Below are 24,826 nucleotides of genomic sequence, written 5' to 3' on the forward strand. Positions count from 1 at the left end.
TCCCTTTGTATATCTGCATGTTTGTCACTCCATCTCTTGAAGTAAAAACCAACCAAGATTTATCCCAGTCCCCTTCTCTTTAAAGAATGCAGGTGGTCTCTGGCATTTTTTCAGGAGGAGGTTTACAATGTCAGTGGAAAGGTAGATTAGAAAAGTAATTTGGCATTGGGTAACTTGGGTTGAACAGGCCACATCCTCTCTTGGAGTAAACCTAAGTTAATGAAAATATTTTATTGGAAATATCCTGATCTACCAGTACTTGATCTTGCCCTTTATTCAGTAAATTGTACAGTGCTCTAGCAGTGCATAGGAAAGTGTTCTCCTTGTTGCTTCTGCCAAATAGCTCCATCTTAAGCTGTATTCTGGCATTAAGGATATTCCTGGTTTACCATGTCCAGCCAACATTTCAGTATTTGTTACTTCTCTGGAAGCTCTTTCATGTCTTTATAGATGATTAGTCTTTATTTTCTTGAAGTTTGCCCTGTTTTTAAATTTCTGTGAACAATATTCCCCTGTCTCCAGAGCTATCCTTCATGCCAGTTCTAGTTATGTGAGATATAGAAGGATCAGCATAGAATACCTGAATACTCTGCTAGAGAGGAAAGTAACATGGGAAGATAATAGAGTAGTAGTGAAAGACAGAAAAACATCCCCTTGTGTCAGGACCGGTGTCTCTGCTAGATGAGCATTACTTTAGATCATGTCCAAAGAACATTAATATTATTTCAGAAGAAAATTTTGTACCAACACACATCACCCCTGAGTGGTGATACTGACATGGCTGAGAGCTGTGCCAGCCCATGAGCCTGGAGGGACCCACTCAGAATGAGGAAGCTTGACCCTTTCACTCGAGCAGAGCCAGGTTGTTGAATAGTGATTTAAAACCTGCAGGGTGTTTTAGCTTTTTTCCCTGATCAAATTTATAACTATTTTCTATTGGAAAGCAATTCCCTTGCCATCAGCAAGATTAGCCAGATGGTTTAGTGTGTAAAGCCACTATCATTAATAATACACTGAATGTTTCTGGAGAGGATCCCCAAAATTCACTTACAGCCAAGACAGACACTGAAATTACCTTGTCATGGCATAGACAGCATAAGAAATCCTGCTTCACCATTGTATGTTTAACTAAATGCTGTTTAAATCTGTTTTATGATCTTTTAGGGTTCTTTATGTTGCTTTATCTTACAGTCATGGGTGGATATTATGCTTTAGAAAAAGCTCAGGAAATGGAGGGACAGTACAGAGACCTGGACCAACAAAAACACGCTGTCTCCAGGCTTTTTTCCCTGTATAGGAGACATTTATCACTGCCTCAAATGTGCATATTTTTCATTGCTTCTGAGTGAATATTAATCTTCTGGATTTCCCCTTTCCAGAGCAGTCTTTAGTTTGCTTCCCATGCAGAAACAGGAATTTCCTTGTGGGTCATATTTCAGGATGTTTGTATTTATCCATGGACTATAAGAAGGCAGTCACAATGCAACTCAAGGCCACATTGTGTTTGCTGAAGGAGGCAATACAGGGAATCTGGATTTACTTGAAGGTATATTTCTCTAAAACCTTCTTCACCATGAAGACATTCTGTTTGTAAGTATTAACATAGTTTGTTTTCTTTATCTTGGAAATTTTTGAGGTTTCATAGTAGCTTACATCTTAAAGATTTGAAACATTTTATTTGCGTTTTGACTGAAGTGTCTCATTGCATTTCAAAAGGTTTGAAGCAATCAAATCCCTTAATGCCTGGCATACAAAAATCTGAGGGAGTATAATCACGAATTTGGCATTTTCAATTTTGAATTAGACATAACCTATTTACAATGTTGCTTTCTGTTGAAAAGACAATTAAATGTAACCAATAAAAACTTTTTCCCAAAAGGCAGAGTGAGAAAGCACAGCTAATCTCATGGGTATTTGTCTTCCCACGTGCAAATCTTGACTTTTACTCACATCCAGAAGAGACTTTTCTCCTGTCATAGGCTCTTGGAACATTGTTTTGTAGTAATTGCATCGTTTGCAGGTTGAGGTGACTCTGTCAGTCACATTGAACAGAATAATACGTTGCCTTTCCTTGCAACCCCAGGTGTGTGCCCCTAATATTGGCTTTGTGTGCAGTCATTTTTAGGTTTGGAAATTGCTTTTTTCTCCTTTTATTTTTTTGGTAGGCAACAGATGAAAACTCTGGAAGCAAATTTTGTAACAGTTTATCACAGCATTTGTACAACAAATCTTTCTTCCCCAAAAGGCAAAAATTGCGATGGTTTCCATAAAAACCTCAAAAAAAAATACAGACAGAAATGTTGTTCAGAAACCTCTGATGAACCTAAGTTTGCAGTAGGTCATTCCCACTTACAGCCTGGAGCAGGAGGAATGAAATCCTATAGCTTTGTGTTTCAGGGGTAAAATTCCGTGTGTAACCCGCCCCGTTTCTGACCACCCCACTCCTCACTGTGCCATGTTTACTTTTGTCACCATGGAGTAAATCACTGAAGAAACACAAACAAAGGAAAGCCCTTGAAGCTCTCACTCCAGCCAGGGTTCTCAGCAAAGAACCAGAGAACAGCACTTTTAATCCTTCAGATTTTCCCGGGAGAGGCTCTGTGGCTTCAGGTGGCACAAGAGGGTCTGTGTAACCTCCTCGCAGGTAACAAACAACTTCCAGCCAAGATCTGATTTTGCAGGGAATGAGAGTTTTGAGGTAAGGCAAAGGGAAACTTCTGAAAAGGCATTGTATTAAGAATATTACAGACTTGCAAATTATTAAAATTGTCATAGAATTTTAACTGTATTTTCTACAGGTATTTTAAACTCTTTAGGCCAAGTTATGCTGATTTTGTACAGGACTGATCATACTGGCAAAGCAGTGTCAGAAACATACATGGTTGCAGTATTCCTAGGTTACAGGTGTGACTAGTGCAGAAGAAAGGGCAAAATGAAGTTCTTTTGGCAGCTCTCACTTCTAGGCAAATCATCTTTTTGGCCTATAAAAATGGGTAATATTTGTTATTTGTAATTTTATGATCGTATTATAAAATAACAACTATAGTGTGTATTTTAATATGCTATAAAATTATTTTAAAATATATTTAAATTAATAGTTATTATGGCTATTTTATGTATTTTGATAATCAGTATGAAAATTAACAGTTGTAAGATTTTTGTTATTTTCTCAACAGCAATTGTGTGTGCAGTGAAATGCTGCTCAGCAGCAAGCAAACTGAAAGGAATTAGCTTCAACATTTTTGTTATCTGGGTGGAAGAAACAATCAGGATGGCTTCTACAAGCAAAAGAAATTCTGCAGGTACAAAATTTCTTGTGCTAAAATTTTTTAGTAGTAAAGTTGTTATCCTTAGCTGATTGAATGCCACCTATGAATTTCATTGGGGTGCATTTCAGATCACTAATTATGAAGATAAATAAGACCAGACCCTAAAAGTTAAGTAAGATCAGTCAAATAAGACAGCAGCTCATGATACCTTCTGAGCCCCTACATTTTCACTACCATTAGTTTACAATTTGGGCCAGTTGTCAACATTAACATCAGGGAAGCAGTGCCTGTCTCCATATTTTATAGCCTTGATTTGTGTTTGTCTTATGGCTATTTAAGCACAAAAAAACAGTGTTAAGCAACAATTTCCTGAACTGGAAATTGATCTTTTTTAAGAGATTATTTGGCAGCAAGTTAAGTAATGGTGCTGTTCATTTCTCTTTGATTAGTCACAATTCAAAATACATTTTGCCCTGAAGGTGATGTCTGCAAGCACGGATTCTTCATCAAATCACCACCTCTTCAGCTTTTCAGCTCACAGGTATACTAGCATAGATTAGTCATATTTCAGCAATCCCTCATTTCTGTTCTCCTGAATTTTAATGAGAGACAAATTGCTTTCTCTTTGGCAGAATTCCTGGAAAAGGCGTCTTTTTGTCCTGTCCAAATCCAGGAAGGGGAATTACATCCTGAAGTATCTAAAAGGCCAACATGTAAAAGGCTCCATAGCTGTTGATCAGTATGTAACTGCAATGCATCATCTCTTTTATTTTAAATCATGTATCAGCACTCTCCAATGGCCACTGATTGTACAGGCACTTGTTCCTGACTGAAGTTTGATTCAAACCCAGCAAAGTCCAGAGAAGTGTCCCTGGGGATTTGTAGGCTTTGGGTGCAACTGTGATGTATGTTGAAGTGAAAATCCTGACTTGCTTTATTGTAATTTACTTTAGTGTGAGTGATTGTTGTGATGTATCTGCAAACGAGGTACCTTGCTTGGCTCCATGATCCCGCAGGCTGTGTTCCTGTAGTGGAACACATTTTACCCCCTGTGAGGACAGTGCTGTGCATTCATTCACATGCGAATAAGGACGGCTAAACCACTCTCAGCTGTGGCATGCACCCTTTCCCAGCTTACAGCTGCACAAAGTGCTTTGCAGGTTTGTGCAAAGGTCTCCTGACTTTCACATAACCCCCCCTTGGGCTGATTCTGGTTGCTCTCTCCCTCTTACTCTGCCATGAAATTGCTCTGCTTGGCTCGTTGGGGTTGGTCATTTCATTCCTGTCAGCACAGTGCTACTGCAGCAAGACTGGGTGTCTCGGGCTTTGTACTGGCACCCTTTACCATGTCACAGGTGGTATGAGATACTTGCAAGGGAAACAGAAAATGTACTGGGAAATGTAAAGATTTTACCTGTCAGATCTAGACGTTAATGCTCCAGGCTCCTGGAATTGTTAGGCTTGGAGGTCACCCACCACATTGCTGTTGTGCTTCTTCCATTAAAAGGATTTACACTGTGGAGCTTTCAAAAATACTGCAGCTTGCTCAGTGGTCTGTGGTTACATTATTACCATAATTATTGTTGTTATTATTTTTATTAATTTGGCTTCTTGGAAGTTAATGGAAGTAGTACTTCAAGTGCTTCAAGTATCCATTAAGAGCACTTCTGTTCTTCTTCCCCTCCATTAAAACACTATTAATATACAATTAGTTTCAAATCAAATCTATTGTTTTATAGTGGTTAAAAAACTTCCACAAGAAATTTTTCTTACTATCGCTTCTTTTCAAGATTCTGAATTAAACCAACGGCCCCTTTTTCCAGAAATGAGGATTCATTGTCTGGACACTTTGCAAAAGTTAATTTTATATTTTTGCCTGGAGGTTTTCTTCACTGAAAGACCACCTCTTTGAATGTGTGCAATTATTTTCTTGAGCACTTTTTTTTCTGTGGAAAAATGTTTAACTTTTCCCTTGCAGATGTCATCATATTAGGCTGTGCTTAGAGTAAAATATGGACATACACACATACATATGTGTGTCTATTTGTATGTAACTCTGTAGAGTGATATAGGATGTTTCATATGGTTTTCTTCACAGAATCATGAGTGTTGAAGTTGGCATAAGTAATGCTGAAATTATGGAAACAGTGAGGAAGATGTTTAAATGCCTTCCCGAGCAGGTGATGTCCATCAGCACTGGAAACAGATGTTACTACCTCATCGGGAACAGCAGGTGGGCATAGCAAGATGTGCAAAAAGCAGTGTGACAGTGCTGTTAAACTAATGTAGCACTAAGGTGCTGCTGCCCCAAGCCAGGGTCCTGCTCCTTCACAGCCGCTTCCTTCCCTTCTTGTGTCTCAGCTACTGATGGCACAGCCCTGGGCTGAGGTGATTCAACTGGCTGATACAATGGAAAACAGCTCTTTTCTATGTCATTTCCTGCCCCCTGCCCCCCTCTTGCTCATGGCTGGGTTAATTTTTTGCTGGTTCAGGCAGGTGAGCTCACCTTCCCTGCAGCCACCCTGTTACAGCATCCAACATGTGAAAGCAGTGGGAGCACAGGCCTGGGAGTGGGGATGGCAGTGGCAGTACCTCAGCATGGCAGTGCCATTTCAAACTGTGCTGGTTAGGGGTCAAGGAAGAGCAAAGACCTTTGCCTTCTCTCCCAGCAGCTCCTGGGGGTTGGAAAAGCTTTGGCTTCTTATGGGTAAACCCCAGGGAATAATATTGCCTGCAAAGTAGGTTATTAATCAAAGGAAGCAGATTGAAGACAAAAACTCTCCTGAAGGAAAACAGATCCCAAACGTACAGACTGGGGGCTTTGGTGCAGCAGGGTGGTGCTTTTTCAGGCTGGAATTGAGTCCAGAAACTGTTTCTGTGGATGTGATCAGCCAGAGCTCATTTAGGTGAGGGAGGATGTTTGTGCTGCTGTGCTGCTGGTTCCCAGTGTCTCCTCTTCAGTTTCCCAGTCACAAGCGTGTCAGGGGATTTTTTGCCTTTTTGCAGAAGAGCAGCTGATGTGTGAAATTCTGATAAGCACAGAAGAAAAACACATACCTGAGTGCTACTTGAGCGTGCCACCCAACGCCTTCCCCCAGGGCGCGGCTCTCACAGCCCACACTCAGTGGAAAGCATTCCAGAATGAATCCGACTAAATCCACTGCAAGCATGAAAAACAGCTTCAACCATCCTTTCATGGCTTGTTTCTCATCCTGATGGCCCAAGTGCATTCCCAAGCCTTGTTAGCTCTCTGAGTCAGACTTTGCCATCTGGCCATGACCTGCTGAGAACTCTTTCCTGAAAGGAAGGTGCAGAGTTTTCCCACTCATCTTGGGAATTTTGTTTTGGGCCCCTTAGGAAGAAGTGGATAGGCAAACGGATTGCCCTTGTGTTACCTGTCAGTAAATTTTCATTCCCATTGTTCCAACCTACAGGCAGGAAACAGACGACTGGGTCACTCTGATATCTTCCATCTGCAGGGAGGACAAAAGAGGTGGATGCTGCCCTCAGGTGACATGTTACTATACTTGATTTTAGAAAAAAGATGTTTCTATCTTCATTAGAAAACTGTGCAAAGGAATTTTCCTGATTTTTGCCTTGCAAGTTGCCTCTGACCTTGGTTATTCAGAAATTAATTTTCTTATAAATCCTGTACCCTGGCTTTATGCATCAAGCAGGCATTGCACCGTCTTTCTGCACTGGGATTGATTTTACATTGAAGGAATATCTTTGAAGAGTAAGCCAAATGGAAGTGAGGGGATGATTGATATTATGCTGCAATGAACTGCACCTTTGACGCATCAGAATGAAAACTTGTGTGTTATACTTAGTGGGTGCATTTTGGTTACATTTACACATTGTTTTACATCAGTCTGTCAAAGTTATGAACCAGCTGGAAGCCCTGGAAGTAGTTCAAGCTCAGGCCCAAGTTTCTGCACCTTGTCAGCCAGCCAGGCCCACCAGTTTAGACTCAGCACTAAGTATTCACATCCCTGCAGCTTCCAGACAGCTCAAAGTGCAAGCAGGGCAAATTTATGTCTGCCTGAAAAATGCCATGTAGACAACGCCTCTGAGCCATTAGAAGTAAAATTTGCTCTAGTGGGGTGCATTGGTACATTTTAGCCCACACCCAACAGGTGCCCTGTTTACTTAGACTGCTGTTCCCTTACTTCTAGAACCAAGATCTTCCAAATCCAGAAGTCAGAAGCCGGCCCTCCTCTTTGCCACTGTTCTTGAATTCTATAGAAACGACCAGCTTTCCGGACAGGCAAAGCTACCAGAAGGTAAACAGATTAACCATCCTTAATAACAAGTCTCTGCCTAGGCATGACTGTGAAATTTCATTTGTATAGTTGCTCTTTTCCATCAAAAGTTGTTCAGAGTTTCTGCAGTGGGTACCTGGGTGGTCTGTTCTGGTGGGGCTCCTGAGTAGCAGCTGGATGGTAACACCACAGACCCCACAAGGGAAATACTTTTGAGGCAAGTCTGCATATAAGTAAAGGCACATGAGAGAAAATACTCACTGGTTGTCTCAACTGATTGGCAAATATTAGTGGGCATTAGGTAAACTCCTGAAGATTTGCTTTGACATGCCCTGGCAGAGGCATGTGATGATTGTTTTGGCAGCTGCTAGCCACATTCCTCCTGATGTGTGATTGTGCTTTACTTTATCTCTCTCTTTTTAGGCTGTAAAGCTTAGAGGAGAGCTCAGATCCAATTCCTCTGTGCCTTACAGACTTTCCCCTCAATATTTAAATAGAAAGGAGGGAAAGCATTGCTGCCATCCCACAGCAATTGCAGTGCAGGTAGCAGGGTGAAATAGCAGCCAAGAAATTGCTGGGTTTCTGTAGTCACAAAGCTCTGTGCAAATGGCCCAGCGAGAGGAAAATGAACGTGGGTGAAGCACCTCCAGTGTACCTTTATGAGGAGTCAATCTCTTTTCTTTGTATACAGGAGAATGGTTCCTCAGAAGACAAGAACAGGCCTTACTCGGATCCTGGCCCTCATCAGGCTCAGTGTGACTCACCAAGAGGAGTTTTGCCAAGCCTGGTGAGCAGAACAAATCAAACAGCTCCTGCCTTGTTCCATCTGCAGAAGTGAATATTGGCTTTTATCTCACCTGGGTGTCTGTGACTATAGATTATCCACCTACTTTCCCAGCACACTGAGTTGATTTCCACTATGAAAGTTTCCTAAATATTTAGTCTGTTTTCTTGTTTACCACTAAAAATAATCTTCCAGAAACTTGCTTGAAATACCTGTGTTTGTTTGGGGTTTTTGGAGTCAGGTCCTCAGTTTCTATGCAGCAACTGCTACTTGTGGCAGCTCTTACAAACTTGATGAGAAAGCCCCCCAGTTGCACTGATTGAGGATTTGTCCCTCCCTGCACATTTCTCAGCTGTGCCACAGTTGTTCCTAAATGGTTTATTTCTTCAGCCTTTGCCAGTAGCAATCGAGTCAATGTAACTAAATTACAGAACAAGAGCTTGTTAAATTGAGGCACATCTCAGCACTGACCTTCTGTCAGCATTAATATGTCTTCAAGTAATTTCACTTCCATATCTAGCAGGAGTGATTTGGAAAGATAAAAAGATGAATGTTATCATGTATTACTGGCTAAGTGTTCTGACCTGTGTTCCCTGAACTAATGCCTGCAGCAGTTTTCCTCTGCCGTGGATTGCTGCCTTTGCAGCAGAGTCAAGAGGACAGAAGGCACAACCAAGGCTCTACCACACCACTCTGAAGCTTAAACCTATCTTTATTGACAGTTTATGCACTGACCTATGACCTGGAGTGGCTGAGATACAGGACAAAGAATCTGTTCTGCTATCACAGCTAGCAGGGTGGTAAATCACATGCTGCAATCACCATCCTTGTATATAGGCTGAGAGCAGCTATGAGATAATACAGCTAAATTTAGTGGAAAGAAGTGAATAGTTGAAACTACATTGCAATGCCACAGGCAGTCAGCATAGCTCAGCTGATGCACAGTACTTTATAAAGCTGCAGTAATTGAATTGTGAGTCTGAGCTCTGAAATGCACTGAGTTAACTCTTGGTCTGAATTTAACCAGTCCTGCTCTGGATGTATGTCAAGAATTTCTTTGTGTCTCTTCCTTGTGCATACCTTTTCTGTCTTATTCATTAATTCTTCTCATACTTACGATGCCTCAGAGAGCAGGTATTACATGCAGCTGTTCAGGCTGGGACAGACTGACCACGAGGGTTAAAAGATAAGGAATTTGGATTTTAGCTTTTTAGCCTGAAGCAGAGGGAATAGCACAAAGCTCATGTTTCTGCTTCGGCATGTGTGAAAATAAATAACCTTGCTGTACAGAGAACAAGAAACAACAATGTTTGTTCACTCGATAAAAATATTTCTCTTGCCTCATAAGCTTAACATCTGCTAACATCTCTGGACCTATTCTCTGCTCAGTGACATCTAGACAACTGACTTTCTAACTAATCCCTGGTATTTACTTCCTTTTAGCAGTGTGACTCCCCATTTCAAGCTTCTGATCTGTTCTGCTTTTTATCCGTGGTTCCCTCACCCAGGCCCAGACCTTGAAAACACTTTGTTAAGTAGTTGTCACTCATGCAAACAGGATTCTCCATGTCAGTGAGTGTAGTCATGCTGGCAGAGACTCTGGAGGGATCTGGGGACCTGGCTCCTTTTCAACCCATCTTCTGGAGCTACCAAACCTCATCTGACTCAGCAATTCAGTATCAGCTATTTTGATACACAGCTTTCAAGATCTGAAATACATCAAAATGAGGAGCCCTGACTTGCATAACCCTGTGCTGGGCATTACTGTATTGCAGGCAGCAAAGCACCCTTGTTGGGACCTGCCACACACCCGGTTTTTTGAAAGAGCTTCCTCTGTCTAAGGGCAACACCTACATTTCCTTAAGGAGCTTATGGGTATCAGTGACTCAATTGTTCTCCAGGTGTCATTTCCATCTTGTGCTACAGCCAATTTTCTCCATAGTCTACTTTCTCTCCAATGTAAATGGATATAAAATTGGATGTAAATCCAATATTATGGTTCAACAGACACTTGAAGTTTGTTCTGACTCCCATGGCATGAGTTGATTTTAATGCCATTTATACCAACAAGGAAAAAAAAATACAGTAATCATCCTTAATTAATATTCATTGCCAGTTTCTTCTTGTTATGTGTAAGAAAGTAATTAGTTTAATTTACTTTACCTTGAAAACAGTAATATATTCGTGGCATATTTAGCAATTATTAAAACAATCACCATGGAAACCAAGGATGTAAGTGTAGAGATAAAAAACACATCACAAACATGGCACAGAGAATTGAACTGGGAGGCAGCTAAATACTAATTACCATACTCTTCACTGTAGTGAAGTCAACAAGGAGACATAAAAATAAATAATTTCTCTTTGCAACTTGAAAAGGTAAACTTGGTGGAGGGATTAATTTCTCCTTGACTTACCAAATTGCCTCAGACTAAATGTTTCAGGTATTTATGAAGGCAGAATATCACTCAGGACACAGAGGATTCTATGTCAGATCTCCAGTCTTCTGGAGTATCTTTTTGCTCACAGAGAAGTAAGAGAAAATAAATGTCTCATTAGTCACAGGAATCCCAAATTCATTCTTTACTTGATAGCAGTTAAAAGCTGCTTAAAAAGGACAAATATATCCAAATTCACCCCTATATTTCCTACAGATTTTCTTCCTAATGTAAGGGCTTCAGAACTGAATGCAAAGAGAAAAACTTTTCCACACAAGTGACCCTAAATTCATGCAGATTCGTACAAAAAAGTGTTTAAAACACTTGATTTTTAATCAAAATAACAGGTTGTGATCATGCAAGCAATGGCAACAGCCTGGTTACCACCAATCCATCTATGAGAAGTACTAATACCAGTGTCTGGTTTTTGTCTGTGTGCACTGAATTTCAAAAATACAGGCAGGAGCACAGATATAGAAACCTTGTTTCTAAAATAAGCTGGCTCTGAGCATATCTCACTTCAAGAAGAACTGTATCTTCCCATGTTTTTTGTGAATATTTGCTGATTCTATTACTTCTCCACATAAATGGAAAAGTGCATGTTAATCTGTATAACTGAGCCTGTTAAATACAAACCCGTTCTTTCAGAAGGAAAAAATTCTGGGAAGAAGTGAGGAAAATCTGCTGTTGTCAGATCCAGAGGAAAACATCAAAGAGGATGAAGAAGATTATTACCAAACTCCCAGCAGCGTTTTAGCAAAGGTAGTTTATCAGCTGTGAGTTCTAATGGTTTGTTAACAGCTCCAAGGGCACAAGAGGCATTTTATGAGCCAAAGAGGAACTGGTAGGAGGAACCACTTGTACCTTGCAAAGGAATACAAAGATAAAGCATTAGGTAATAGAGCTTTCATTTATACAAGAAAAAACACACTAGATTCACTCAAAGGATCTTTCTGGTGCAAAGTGGCATTTTGACAAAAACATTGCTGATTTCGGTGAAATTCCCCAAATTGACTTTCATTGTAAATGGCTTTTGCCTGTTGTATAATAGGATAGGGTTGGTTTTTTCTTCTGAACGTGAAAACTTCATTTAGAGAATGTAACAATACATTAGTTTTATGTATTTTGAAATGTAATTCTGTTGAAGCACCAGTAAGCTGCATTAAAGCAGTTCTGTTAAAACACTGCGGTACATTTTGGTATCCACATTTCACTGTGAAACAAGGCAGCAGGAGAAATCATGCTGGTAATTTTATACAAATTTTGACACCCAATTTGGGAGGCTAATTTCTCTAGGCTTCCCATGAAATCAGTGGTCAGGAGAAGATAAGTGGTCAGTTTTCTGCAGAAGTCACAGGATGTACATCTGACTGAAGGACATTAACAGTGTGATTTGGTCATATAATCTAAGTACTCCAAGTTAAGCATACCCAAAGAACAAGTCTCCTTTTACAGCCTGCTTAAATTAAAAGGCAACAATTTTTTTCTGGTAGCACTCTAGAATATGGCTTCTCACACCCTAGTCTGGCAGTGCCAATAATTCCAGCATTAACTTTTAAGTTTCAAGCACTTTTCTGGCTCCCAGTTCCTGGGAATTGACTGATTTGAGGAAAGCCAGGCTGTATTAGCCAATGTGTTTAAACAGCATGAGCACTGAACAAAATAAGGAAATTAGTGGGGGGGTTCTTCTGTAGGCAGGGCAATGACATTAATGTCTTATACTGTTATGTATTTCTGACAGTGCACTACTGAAGTGTCAAAACCTGACCCTACAGCTGAGTCTGATGTCCCTGTGCAAGAGAAGCCAGTGCAGAACACTCCAGTAAAGGAGAACATTTATATGTCAATGAAATCACTGTAAGTAACAACTTCATTAAGGTTTTGCAAATTAAAAGTGACAGAGCAATAGAGATAAAGCTGACATCTCTGGTATTTGCATAACAAGGTCTAGAGGCTGCATCTTGTTTGAATGAGTCCTTGTTGGGTCTTGGTTCACAAAGTTCAGCACTCATGGGAACACTGGAGTCAAATTCAAACTCATTAACATGAAATTTAAGCTCACATTGCAGACTCCTGCACTTGTACAGGCTCTGACTATACAGGCTCTGACTATATACAGGCTCTGACTATAGGATGCAGCACTTTTTGTTGACTCATACATTTTCTGGGTTTTTATGATAGAACAGCTCACCACTTTACTGAGTCACTGCAGCCAAACTCCAACAACCTTTCAGACAGATACTCCCAGATCAGGCAGCATTATCTAGAGGTTGAAAAAGAAAAGTAGAGATGGGGCATTAGCTCCCAACCTTTCCATTAAGAAGTTGTGTGAGTTAGGTCACATTCTCACTTCATTTTCCCATCCAAAGAACAGCTCTGTTGCTGTGTATTTTGAAGGTACAGTGTTTGCCACGTCCCAAAGAAAGGCCTAAGATCTGACTGTCTGTAGGTGTCAGATCATAGGCCACATGGAGAGAGGCTACTGGAAATGCAGACCCACTAACCAGCTTGTCCCAATAGATTAATTCAAGCTCATCTGTGCCTTTGGGACTCCCCCAGAGGGAGTTACTACAAAAACCTCACAAGGTTATACCATCTGAGTTAAAATAAACCAAGAGCAGCTTTTGCTACTAACCCCAGTCTTGTTTGGGGCATGATGGGGACTCAGCTCCAGGCAATAAAAGGCTTATCAAATAAAACTAAAAGGAGTTCAAGTACTTCTGAGTTATCACATCTCCCAGGGGACAGCTTTACATCCCTGCAGAATCCAGTACAGACAAGGCCAACAATCTGTACTCAGTTTCTTTGTCAAGGCGTGGTGTTAGCTGGAATGTTTTCAGGCTTAATAAGTAGTTTTTACATACTGAAAATGTTTATTTTGAGATTTATGATCCATTTTTAGAAGGGCTGTTTATTTTACTTCAATTTTATTTTGTCCACTGGATATTCTACAAGAACTTGTTATTCTTTGCTTTACTGATGGCTGCTTGATCCAGCTTCAAACACAGCAAGAGTGCCTGGAATTGTCAACCCCCTAAATTTTTTATCATCATTTCTCTTCAGTAAGCTGCTGGATGAGAGATGCCAGCTCACGTGCAGATGTGATGGGCTCCCATCCCCTCCCAAATGCCAGAACAGTGCATGTCCAAGAGACTTGGAAGCAAACAGAGACACAAAATTCCCAGAAGGCAGCACCAGCCTGCAGCCAACCCTTCAGAGAAGGCAAAACTCATTACCCCTCTCAGTGGTTCACCTGTCTATACTGCTCAGGTAAGTGTCTTCTCCAGCTGGTTGCAGAGAAGACAGACATGTTCATGGGTTTCAGCTTGCCAAGCCTGTCAGCATTCCAGAGGCATCTGGATGATGCTCTTACTCATAGCATTCAGTTTTAGGGAGTCTGCAAGGAGCAGGGAGTTAGACTCAATAATCCTTATGGGTCCCTTCCAGTTTGAGCTGTTCTATGATTCTGTGGTCTCTGATGTTTTTCTCTCACAGTCAAGTTACAGATGAGATGCAGCTGCAGAAATTGGATATTTTTGTACCCCTGGCTGATATTAACAATTACCTAAAACTTACTGAAGCAGCAGGACGAATATGGTAAGTCTGGATGTCTTGTGACAGTGCCTGAGAGATGGGTTATAAGTGACAGGCACAGAAATGTACAACTATGGACACTCACGTGCAGTTCTGGAAGGACAGAACAGGGCAGGGGCAGGGCTTGTTGGTACTTCAGTGATTCCTTCTGCTGTCTCAGATTCTTTGTGTACTTGAGTTCGTATTTCAACTGCTGTTGTAAAGGTCTCTACAGAATCCAGCATGCTGTGTAATAATTAGTGATGGTTTCAGCCAGAACCAGATTTAAAAAGTTAGGAAGTCATTGAACACGTGTGTCGTTTCCAGAGGGCAGCCCCATAACTGCAGTCCTGTCCAGCCACTGCAGTGACTGGATATCCTCTATGTTTCCTTTACTGTCTGCCCTCCACAGCGTTTCACAGTGGACTGGTCCTCACAGACTGGGGTGTTTGTTTAACCACGGAGACCACGTGGTGGCTGTGAATGATCTGCAGCCCCAGGGTGTGGAGGAGGCTTACTTCTTCATCAGCAGGTCTGCAAGAAAGGAGGTAAGCTTGACTAACCTTGGCTCAAATGTCTCGAGCCAAATGAGAAAGCAATTTCCTGTTTGCATTTCAAGAGGCTCAGTTCAAACCAGTTTACTCTGGTCTAAGTTTGGCATGAATAACTCCAGAACCAAACAGCTCCTCAGCATCATTCTGATGGGGCATCTCGTAATCCTGAGCTATGTGGGGAATGCAAGGTCAGCACTGCAGTGTTTGAGGACTTGATCTAAAAGAGGTTGAGCAACCCCAAGAGATTTGACTGGGCAACCATAAACTAGAGTTACTTGTGATTTTTATTTTTTGGCTAATGCATATAAATTGCAAATTTATAAATAAACCATTGCCTTCAGTGGATGTCTAGTTGTTTATAGTGGTTTTGGGTATTGAGGGCAGAGCCCTGGATGCCTACCTCCCATTGCTTATCAAACACTACACATCTCTTTGTGTGAGACTGTGTTTTTTGAAGAGAGTGGGAGATTTCTAAGATGTTCTTTAACCCCACTGTGACCTATTACATGTGTTTCTGAACTCACATTTCAGTATCCAGGTTCATGACCCATATCCAAACACATTCATATTTGAATTCTGCTGAGAAGGTTGAGGTCACGAGATGCTGTTGCCATCTAAAGAAAGGAAAGCTAGTCTCAGCAAGGAAAAAAACTACTCATCTCTCTTAATGGGGAATTTTTATTTATCTAGTTCAAATACAAGTCAGATAGTTGCACAAGTGTTGATCAGATATAACAAGCTATAAAAATGTCCCTATTTTTTTCTTTTTTAAGGTGAAACTTACTGTATGTAGGATTCCACATTCAGATATCTTCCATGCTAAAGGCTGCTCATGTTCCTGAAAAAAAAAGACCTCAGTGATTAAGTAAGTGCCAAAACTCAGTGGAAAAGATTGGGGAGGAGAAGCTGATATATGGTGTAGAGAGATAATCTTCATCTTCTTGAGCTGCCAGACATCTTTTGTTGCTGGAGTACAAAGAATGGAGAATGTAGATTTCATTTTATGTCTTAATAACTTATTTTGTGGCGTGAATGGCATGTATTTGGCTTATATTTAATGTTGGCATGTATTTCTGTTACATGGAAGAAAATGAGGGTCAGATAATTTATGTGACCTTTGCGCTGTGTATACTTTGCATTTCAGCAAAAAGCACTGGTTCATGCTTCTGCTCACTCCTTTACACTGAGTTACACTGATTTATACTGAACTTGTAATCAGTTAAGGGTGGGCAAACAACCAGCATTTGGACTAAAGCCATATTTTCCCTGCATTCCCCTTAGCTACAGAAAGTTACAAGCAAGCTGAGAGCTGCAGTGTTGGAGGGAAGAGTGGTAAATAAAATGTTGTGTAGTGGTTCAGTGGGGCCTCCTTTTGTGTTGTGCCCCTCTTAAGTTACAGCCACAAAAATACATCCAAGGGAGGACAGGAGAGCTGGTTGGAGAAAAGGAGTGTGTCTGGGGCACCTTTGGGTTCACAGATGTCCAAAATAAGCCCAAAGTGAAAAGGAATGAATGGATTTGAGAGAGAGAAGGGGTGGCCTTCTCTGTGACAGTGGGAAAACCACAGGGAGAAATGATGTATCTGAAAGCATGTGCTTTCATCCCAATGCAGACAGAGTTCACTGAGAGTGTTTTGATCTACCAAGTACTACCACAGGGATGTCACTGGTGCAGCAGCATTTCCAGAGCAAGTGCATATTTTTTTCCCAAACAAGGATATTTCCTGTAAATATTTATTTGTGGATATGGTTTCCTTGCATTGCTGCCATAGAAACATGACCGATTTTCAGCTGACATCACACCAAAAGCAGATTGATATGAAACTGCCTTAAGGGCTGCTTCAGTGGATGCCAAAAGGGAGCTTTGTCCTGTCCTAGAGTGGCCTTTGTTGCTCACAGCACCATGGTGTGATGTGGCAGAGCACATACCTGTGCCCTGCATGAGCATGGACACTTTGTGTGGGGATTTTTTACACACACATATTGCCATAAAATACATAGTGTCAATATACAGAGATGTGGCAACAAACAGAATCATGGGGTTTGAGTACTGATCGTTTTGTCTTGCCAGATAGAACCAAAATAACTACTGGGTTTAGTAGGCACAGGATTACTCATATTAAGAGATTTATATAAGCTTTGATTAAGGTGGATTTGGCTCAAAGGAGGTGTTTGTCCAGCTTCCAATTGAATAAGGCTAAGTTGGCTACTACAGTAAGGAACTAAACTCACTAAAAATCAGCATTGGTGCCTTTTACTGCAGTAGTAAATTTGACAAATGTGCTGGACTTTTTAAAAAATCGTTATAAAATTTTATTCAGCTGAAGATGAAAACAACATCAAGTAACTCAAAACAGGCAAACACAAATATTTATATAGTCTGTTCAAACTCAGCTCCTGTTCAAGAGATTAATTTCCAGACTGAATGTTTCCACAGCCTGTCTCTTCTGCTTTTGAGGTAAGAGTGTTTGGGACATGCTTGTTTCTCAAGGTGGGAAAGGAGCACATTTTGATTTTTCTGTTTCAGTGGTGTTCAAAGGCCTGTTTGTGCTGAATTCTGCATAAATACAGAGGAAACTCCCAGTTCTGGAACTACAGAGGCTGAAAATGGAAGAAACACATTTCTTGGGAGCTCTTTTCCAAAGCTGCTATGGGACTCCTTTGCTCTGCACAGCTGCTTTGAGCACAGCAAATCCATTTCTGCCTAAGGAGCTCCTGAGGGATGGGGTGGATGGCTGTCACTATACAGGGCTTCTTCCAGCCCTGTAACTCTGTCAGTCTGCAAGGACAGTCCTCATGGCCTGAATCCTAAAATCACAGATCACCTACTTCAAGAGCATCTACTGAGGACGTTGTCCTCAGCCTTTCCTGGCCAAGGCTTGCCTCAACTCTTCTTCTGAACTTTGGAAAAGGAAAGTCCAAATTTTCCTATGTTGTTCCAAGACTCATCTCTCTGTAAAATTAGGAATTTCTTTTCTAGTATTTATCCTAGAAATTTTTTTCAGAAAATTAACGCAATTTTTTCTTGCCCTGTTTTCAGTGGGCATAGGGAATATTTGGATTGCCACTGTCTCCAGACAGATCTTCATTATGGAAGGTATTTTTTCTACCTGTTCTCCCTTCTCTTTTTCTTAGACCAAACACCCTGCATTCTTCCATCATTTTTTCAAACAGTTCCTGAAAATGATCATATGGCACTTAACTGTGAGACAAATACCTTGTGTTTCCAGTTATGGATGAACAAAGGAGATGAGAAATTGAAGTTCAAGTAATTTCACCAAAAAGAAATTCAAAGCCATGAAGCAATTTCCTAGCACTTCATAGAGAAACATTTCTCAAAAGAGGTGAATTAGTGAAGAAGATCTCGCAGGGTGGTGGGAGAAGAGCCACCTCCATGGAACCTGCTGCTGAAGCAGATGTTGAGTACTGCATGCTGCACCTCTCAGCCATGGAAGAATGTTACTTTTGGACAAAAACGGGATTTGGTTAGATATAGCGTGTACAGAATAATTCCAGAATATTTTAGAAAACTGGGGGATTACTTCTGTACTTCAGTAAACAGTTACAGATCTGTTACTCCATAATTGATCATTATGCCAGTTTGCACAATGCTAAATGCAGATAATTAATGTCACATATTGGCTGATTCATAACACTTACAGACATACAATATAAAAATTACATGGGTACTGTAAATTCTGGTAGAGTGTGTGAAGTTGTCTGCTCACATATGATTAATAAATGTGTTAACACTTTACAACACATTGTATGCTGAAAAACACTTCATTTTCTCCTAACATGGCCCCTCCTTGTCCTGCAGAGATTACCTGTAACTTTCCAGTAATCTGCAGCTGAGTCACCAAATAGCCCTTTTAAAAAAAGCTACACTTAAATAAAGATTTAGGTTGTTTCCCTGGCTGTTAATTTGTGGCACATTCCTGTGCTGCACTCGCTCATTAGCAGCGGCAAGTACTTCCCCTTGAATTCCCAAACATGAATCATCCTCTTTCTAGCCCCTCAGCAGGAAGATGGCAATTGCCCAGGAGAAAAGCAAGTCCTGGAAGAGAGAGAAAGTGATGGTAAGGGAAGTCTCCATGTTGGTGTGAGGTCATTGAAGTTAAGAAAAATAAAAAGCCCATTGAACAGAAAGCACAAACCAGACCACACAACCCCCACACTTCCTCTCAAGGGCAACACTCCCGAGAACCGGGGTTGGAGTCATAAACTGATAAAGAGAGCACAAGTCCTGCAGGAGAACAAGTCCAGCCAGGAAAGTATAAGTGCAGTCTCGTAAGTGCAGTCTCCACCCTGAACTGAGCCAGAGAGGAGCTCTGTGTAATGTAGTGTCTTGCTTATCAGAGTCCCTCCAACCCGGGAGATTAGAGGGATATCTAAATAAATACCTATGTATTTAATAGGGATATCTAAATAACAGCCAGACATACTTCAGCATGGCTGGAATTTCTGCAAAGGGATGCAAAGAGGAGCAACTGCAATGAAGGAGAGTGATGTCACCCTGCACACTGCAGAGAGAGTGCATCCGTGGTGAGCTGGGGACACCAGGTGCTTAATCTGTGTTTTGCCCCATGTTTTCTGGGGACCTCAGAAGAGCCATTTCCTCACACACACAGAGTAAAATTCAAGAAGTTACTTCAGACACATTTGCATCGTGTTGTCTCACCATGAATGTGATCTCCAGCATCACATTCAATACTAGGAATTGCTTTAGCTCCCAGAACATTGCTGGAAAAGCCTCCATCAGACCTGTATGTTACAGGCATGAGGGCTGCTTCATCGAGGCCTCGTGCTATGGGGAGATGCTGATGTGCCCGTTCCATGCTAAGGGAGAAGCCATCCCTGATGTCCTGCACAAACTGGCTTACCTGAGTCCCTTCAGCCATGCTGTCATGAGGGAATGTCAGGTGATGTTCCCACTTCCCTGCAAGGAACTGGCTCACAACATCTGTGCTGCTTATGGAAAGCAGCACCAGCAGGGACTGTGAAAATCTCAGTCACATGGATTCACCCAGTACTCCAGGCCCATTGCAGGACACACTAATATTTACAAAGATGCTTCCTTGCTTGCTTTGTCAGAGCATGTACTGACTGTCTACCTGTGGGTCTGCAGAGCTGACAAGGTAATCTAAGATGCTCTAAGGGGTTTTTAGGTTTGTCTCCCGGGGTGAATACTTGGTCCACGTACGAGCCTTGCCGTGGCCAGCCACTTCCCTCCTGCAGGCTGGCCAGCAAGTCACTGTGAGGAACTTGGAGCATGCCAGGTAGTTCCTAGAAATGCCACTGGAATTTTGAATCACCTTACCACCTTCTAATTTATTGCACCCCTTAAAGAAGCAGAGAAGCCAGACAAGGCTGATACAAGTCTTTCAATCAGGAAAATCACCGTAAATGAGACCACACCTCCACTACGAGGACCCTCAGCAACCAGGAGCCCTTTGCTTGCTGCTGACACCTCTTTGGTGACTCCATCTTACAGCAGGACCAGCACTTTGGAGGGCACCAAGCTGCTGTGGTAGCAGCAGGACTGGACTTGCCACAGAAAGTGTCTGGCCATGTTCAGTTTTTCATCCTGGCGTGCCTGGGTCGATCTGTGCCTGAGAATTTGTTTTGTTTATAACCCAGCAGTGGCGGGTGAAGTGTTGGTTGGAGCACTAAGACCATGGCTATCAGTGGTGCTAATCTTCTTTTAAAATGTTGGATGTTTGTGATGTTCATCAGTAGGGACATTACTGAGCTACATCCTTTTTTAATTTCCTGCCTCTGTAAGTTTTCCCAAGAAATCTGTTTCTGTTTCTGTCTGTGCCTATAAAACACAGCATAAAGCCATGGTTTATGCCTCAAGGCTGTTGGAAGGATACTACATCCATCAGTGACAAGGGTTGCACGATTTTTTTAACCAGGAGAAGCCAATGTTTTCGAGTACTTGCTCCTCAGCAGCCCCTGCTGATCAGTCACATATTCTACACCAGGACACATTTTGCCAAAATAACCTCATTTATATGCTAAATGTCCTTAAATTAACTAAGTGCCCTACAGGAATTTTGGCCTTCTGTCCTCCAATTTGCGCCTTTCTATTTTATTCAATGTCCAAAGTCATTCTTCACAGATGTCATTTTGCTTCCAAGCAATTGCCCTTGTGCTCCAATTTCTAAGAAAAAAAGTGAATTCTGGCAGCATAACATTTCTGAGAAATCCCCAGTAGTGGAAAAGTAGCTGGGGGGGAGAACAGAGAGGAAGGAAAAGTCAGTCATGAGGAACAACTATAAACAGCAAGAGGGGCTGTGGGTAGGAAAAAAAGTATGTCAAAGATGGTAAAACAGTTCTCTGCTGTAAGTACATTTTTGTTATACTTGGTGTTTTAAAAAAAAATTTAAAGCTCGCTTCAGGTTATTTCCTAGCATCAGACAAGTGGCAATAAGCAGCACCTGCCCTCAAGATCAGCTAAAACATTGAAGTAACTCAGAGTATATATGTGTCCAGTCTCTCTGGCACCTGGATGAAACATCCCCTGCACTGTGGTCTGATCACCCTGGGACCTTTCCACCCAATTGTCTTTTTAAATTCTGCCAACGGCACAATTGCTGATGATCACAAGGCTGGGAATAGTGCAGGGGTGTTTTGGCATTGCAGCCAGGAGACAGGAGGACGTCTGTGCCTGCAGGAGGGGGTGGTCACTGCTGTCATCCCCACAGGGGACCCACACCTGTCGGTGGGCTGTGGCACCATGTGGTGATGTCAGCTGTCCCTCTGGCTGTGTTTGGTGTGAAAACCGGATGAATGAAAGCCATTAGATTTCCTGCACTGCCCTACTCAGAGCCCTCGAAGAGCTCACGGACTCGAGAGCTGCTGCCGCGTCTTGAACCAAACGTCTCTGGTGCAGGGGAAGTTCATGGCAGGTTCCTGCCCTGATCCTCCAGGTGGGACAAAGCCAGGACACTGTCAGGGAACAGTGCTCAGCAAGGAGGTTTAGAAAGGTTTAGGAAGATAACATTCCCCTGAATAACTCCAGCTGAAGTGGTGGCAGGGGTCTGCAGGTGGTGCTGGTGTGGGCAGGAAGGATGCAGAGCCCCAGCTCCCGCTGACAGCAGTTCCAGAGTCGTGCTGTCCTTACCTCCCACCCTGCTGTCCACAGCCTGACTTTTCCTGTGTTGTGAGCCATCCTTCGCCTAATGAGCTCACAGGGCATCCCTGCTGCCCCCACCCCACAAACCTGTTAGAGCAGTCGGGTAGTAAATAATTTCCTAATGAGCTGTCACTAACTGTACCACTGTCCTGCTGCGTTCATCCCTCTCCCTGCCACTTTGTAAAATACAGAATACTTTGGGTTTATATGGCAGAAGATCAGGAACCTTCACACACTACTGGAAATGTTTGTCATGCCCTGAGGGCACCAATACTCCATGACAGCTCTGCCATGGCCCACTGCCCCCAAGGCTGTCAGTCCCTGCCCCAGCGATTCTGTGGGATGCCAATCGCCCCTGCCTGGCTGTTAGCCCCACAGATGAGCTGCAAGGGCTGTGACCATGAAGGTGTTAGAGAAAAGCCAGGCTCCTGCTGTGCTGCAGAGCTCAGTTCGTCAGATGGTCGCTGGGTAGCAGCACAAAGAACAGAATTCAGCTTTACCTCCCCTGTTCAGGCAATAGATGTGACCAAGAGCGGGGCAAAGAGCCAAGCAAATAACAAGGCCTCAGTAACAAGAGAAATCCAGCCTGCCTTTCTCTGATTGAAGCCCTGCTGAGATAAATGCTCCAATCCGTCACTTCTTTGAAACAGGAGCTGAAAAGTGGGTCAGATCCTGCTGCTGGCAGTGTCGCATCTGCTAGGAGCTGACAAATGACTCGAGTGGTCAGAAAAAATCAACTTTGCTTCTCACAACAGAGTTCACTGAAATCACGGCCTCTGCAGGGAGGAGGATAGTGGTGGACAGGCAGGAGGGGTGGGCAGCAGCAGGAGGCAGCACATGTAGAACCCCCCAGCTCTGGTCATGCTGAACTCTGCTCCAAAGTCACCCTTGTTGGCATCTGTGTCCTCATGTCACCTTTTCCTCGGGTGTATTACTGGTGTCTTTTTCCCTGAGGTGGTGAATTTTTTCCTCTTCCATCCTCAACAAGCAAGGCAACGTACAGAAGGAAAGGTGAACCAAGTTTAACTCAAAAGCCAAATGGGAAAGCGTAGAGGTTTTTAAAACTATTTGGTTTATGTAAGAACTTATTGGGAACTGGCACAAACGAGTGCCTATCTGTTCTGAGATAGCACAGCAGATGTGACAGAGTGGAAAAGCCTCTTCCCTGCCAAAGTATTTGCTGGAGATTTGATAACAAGGTGCCATTGTACAACACTGGGTAAAGGTCCAGAGCAGAAAGGAGAAAGAGAAGAGGCCTCCAGGCAGTACAGGGCTCTGCCTTTGTGGGCTGCATCTCCTCCACCAAACCTCCTGCCTGCAGACAGCAGGTAGAGCTGGTTAGATTCAGTGGGAAGGCAGCAGTCAGCTCTCCTGTGCTGTTTTCCTCCTCTGCAAAGAGTGACAGACTGTCTTGTCCCTTCATCCCTGTTAGAAGGCTGGAATCTCATTCTACCTTCTCTGCACTGCTGGGGAGAACATTAAATTCAGCATTCCAAATGCACATTTATAATCTGTACCAAGATGTGAAACTAAAGACAAGAGCTTCAATTTTTAATATTGGTACTGACAAGCTTTCAATATTTCCTGTGAATTTCATTCATCCCTGTCATGTTTCCCACTAGATACTGTGTGTTCTAAAATATTAATACTGAATGTTTTGCAAACACACTTGGTTTGGAATGGTGGCTATTGAATAAAATTTCAAATCACATCATTTCACTATAAACCCTAAACACATAAAGCAGCCTGTGACCCACCCTCAAAAGTGATGCTCTTGTTTTGGTTCTGAAATGAGAAACAGCTGGTTTTCTGTAGCTAAGGGAGGATGGGAATGTTTGGGCTGCATTCTCTTGTTCTCAAAACTCACGTGCTGCTTTTTGTCCTCTACCAAAGAAAACTCACCAAAAATTATTCAGACACTGAAAACACATCAAGGCAATAACTGCATCTTTACCCTGACATGGAAACAAGTCTCCCACAATCCCCCCAAAGCAGTGTTCAAATTCAAAATTCATGTTCAGTCAAAATCAACCCCTAATTGGATGAAGGATGTATTTGAAGTCACGCTTTCTTAAAAAGAAAACAAACTTAAATGGCAATTTATCTTAACCTTTATGAAGCTCATGTGAGCAGACAGGTTTGATCAAATAAGAGAAATGCTTTAACCATGCCAATGGCATCTCAGTTCCTTTCTCCACTCCAAGGTGCTATCAATTGTTATTTCACATCAAGGTTTAAAGAGATACTGGCACCTTGAAGTTCCCTTTAGCTGCCCATATGCTTTTATTCTGCATTGCTTCACACATGCCCTCCCAGCAGCCTCCCCAGCGGTGGCCACAGGCCGTGGGTGCTTTCATTTATCACAGACAGCCTGAAACCCAGTGCCTGAGACAGCACAGCCGGGAGCTGCTCTCCTCATCTCCCCTCTCCCCTCCTGCTACCCTTTTCCAACAGAGTTGCTTTTAGCTCATTTATCTGCCTATTGGGTGATATGGAATCAGAGCAGGAGTCCTGATGGGAAATACAAAGTGATTCTTTAGAGGGGTTGGCTTTGAAAGCCGCTCTGGGCGCTGATCAAGCGAGTGTTACAGCTGCCCCTTTCATTTTCTTTGCCTTCTGCCCTGAGCCTGTCAGCACCAGACAAACAGGAAGAGCCTCTGGGATGTTCACAGGCCCATCTTGCTTTAGTGAAATCTGGTATTTGTGTCAGTACAGGACAGTCATTTGATGTGAGGTTCAGGACACAGATTGACTCCTCCACCCCACTGTCCAGTGGACCCTGGGCTAGTGTTTCTATAGCACCACA

At 42.4% G+C, this 24,826-nt stretch overlaps 1 protein-coding gene across 3 annotated transcripts; it reads left to right on the top strand.

Annotated features, from left to right (window-relative positions):
- Positions 1–1,452: 1,452 nt before the first annotated feature.
- On the top strand, positions 1,453–19,256 carry PLEKHS1 (pleckstrin homology domain containing S1). Of its 3 annotated transcripts, XM_069020056.1 has the most exons (16): positions 1,453–1,590; positions 2,398–2,698; positions 3,177–3,302; positions 3,719–3,810; positions 3,902–4,008; positions 5,368–5,502; positions 6,704–6,779; positions 7,445–7,552; positions 8,223–8,318; positions 11,402–11,515; positions 12,495–12,610; positions 13,817–14,023; positions 14,249–14,350; positions 14,739–14,874; positions 15,654–15,745; positions 17,407–19,256. In XM_069020056.1, exons 3-15 carry the CDS (start codon positions 3,272–3,274, stop codon positions 15,720–15,722), a joined length of 1,389 nt encoding a protein of 462 aa, XP_068876157.1. In that variant the 5' UTR covers positions 1,453–1,590; positions 2,398–2,698; positions 3,177–3,271; the 3' UTR covers positions 15,723–15,745; positions 17,407–19,256. The 3 variants fall into 3 exon arrangements, with proteins under 3 accessions (XP_068876157.1, XP_068876155.1, XP_068876158.1); XM_069020054.1 differs by lacking the exon at positions 2,398–2,698; XM_069020057.1 differs by lacking the exon at positions 2,398–2,698 and having other exon boundaries at positions 3,749–3,810.
- Positions 19,257–24,826: the final 5,570 nt, after the last annotated feature.

This window comes from Aphelocoma coerulescens, chromosome 6 (assembly GCF_041296385.1).
Source record: "Aphelocoma coerulescens isolate FSJ_1873_10779 chromosome 6, UR_Acoe_1.0, whole genome shotgun sequence".
Classification (NCBI taxonomy): domain Eukaryota; kingdom Metazoa; phylum Chordata; class Aves; order Passeriformes; family Corvidae; genus Aphelocoma; species Aphelocoma coerulescens.

Coding starts and splice junctions, on each gene's coding strand:
- PLEKHS1 (XM_069020056.1), top strand. CDS start 3,272: ATGGCTTCTACAAGCAAAAGAAATTCTGCAG. Junction 5,503..6,703: donor TACCTCATCGGGAACAGCAG/GTGGGCATAGCA, acceptor TCCAACCTACAG/GCAGGAAACAGACGACTGGG. Junction 14,024..14,248: donor CACCTGTCTATACTGCTCAG/GTAAGTGTCTTC, acceptor TTTCTCTCACAG/TCAAGTTACAGATGAGATGC.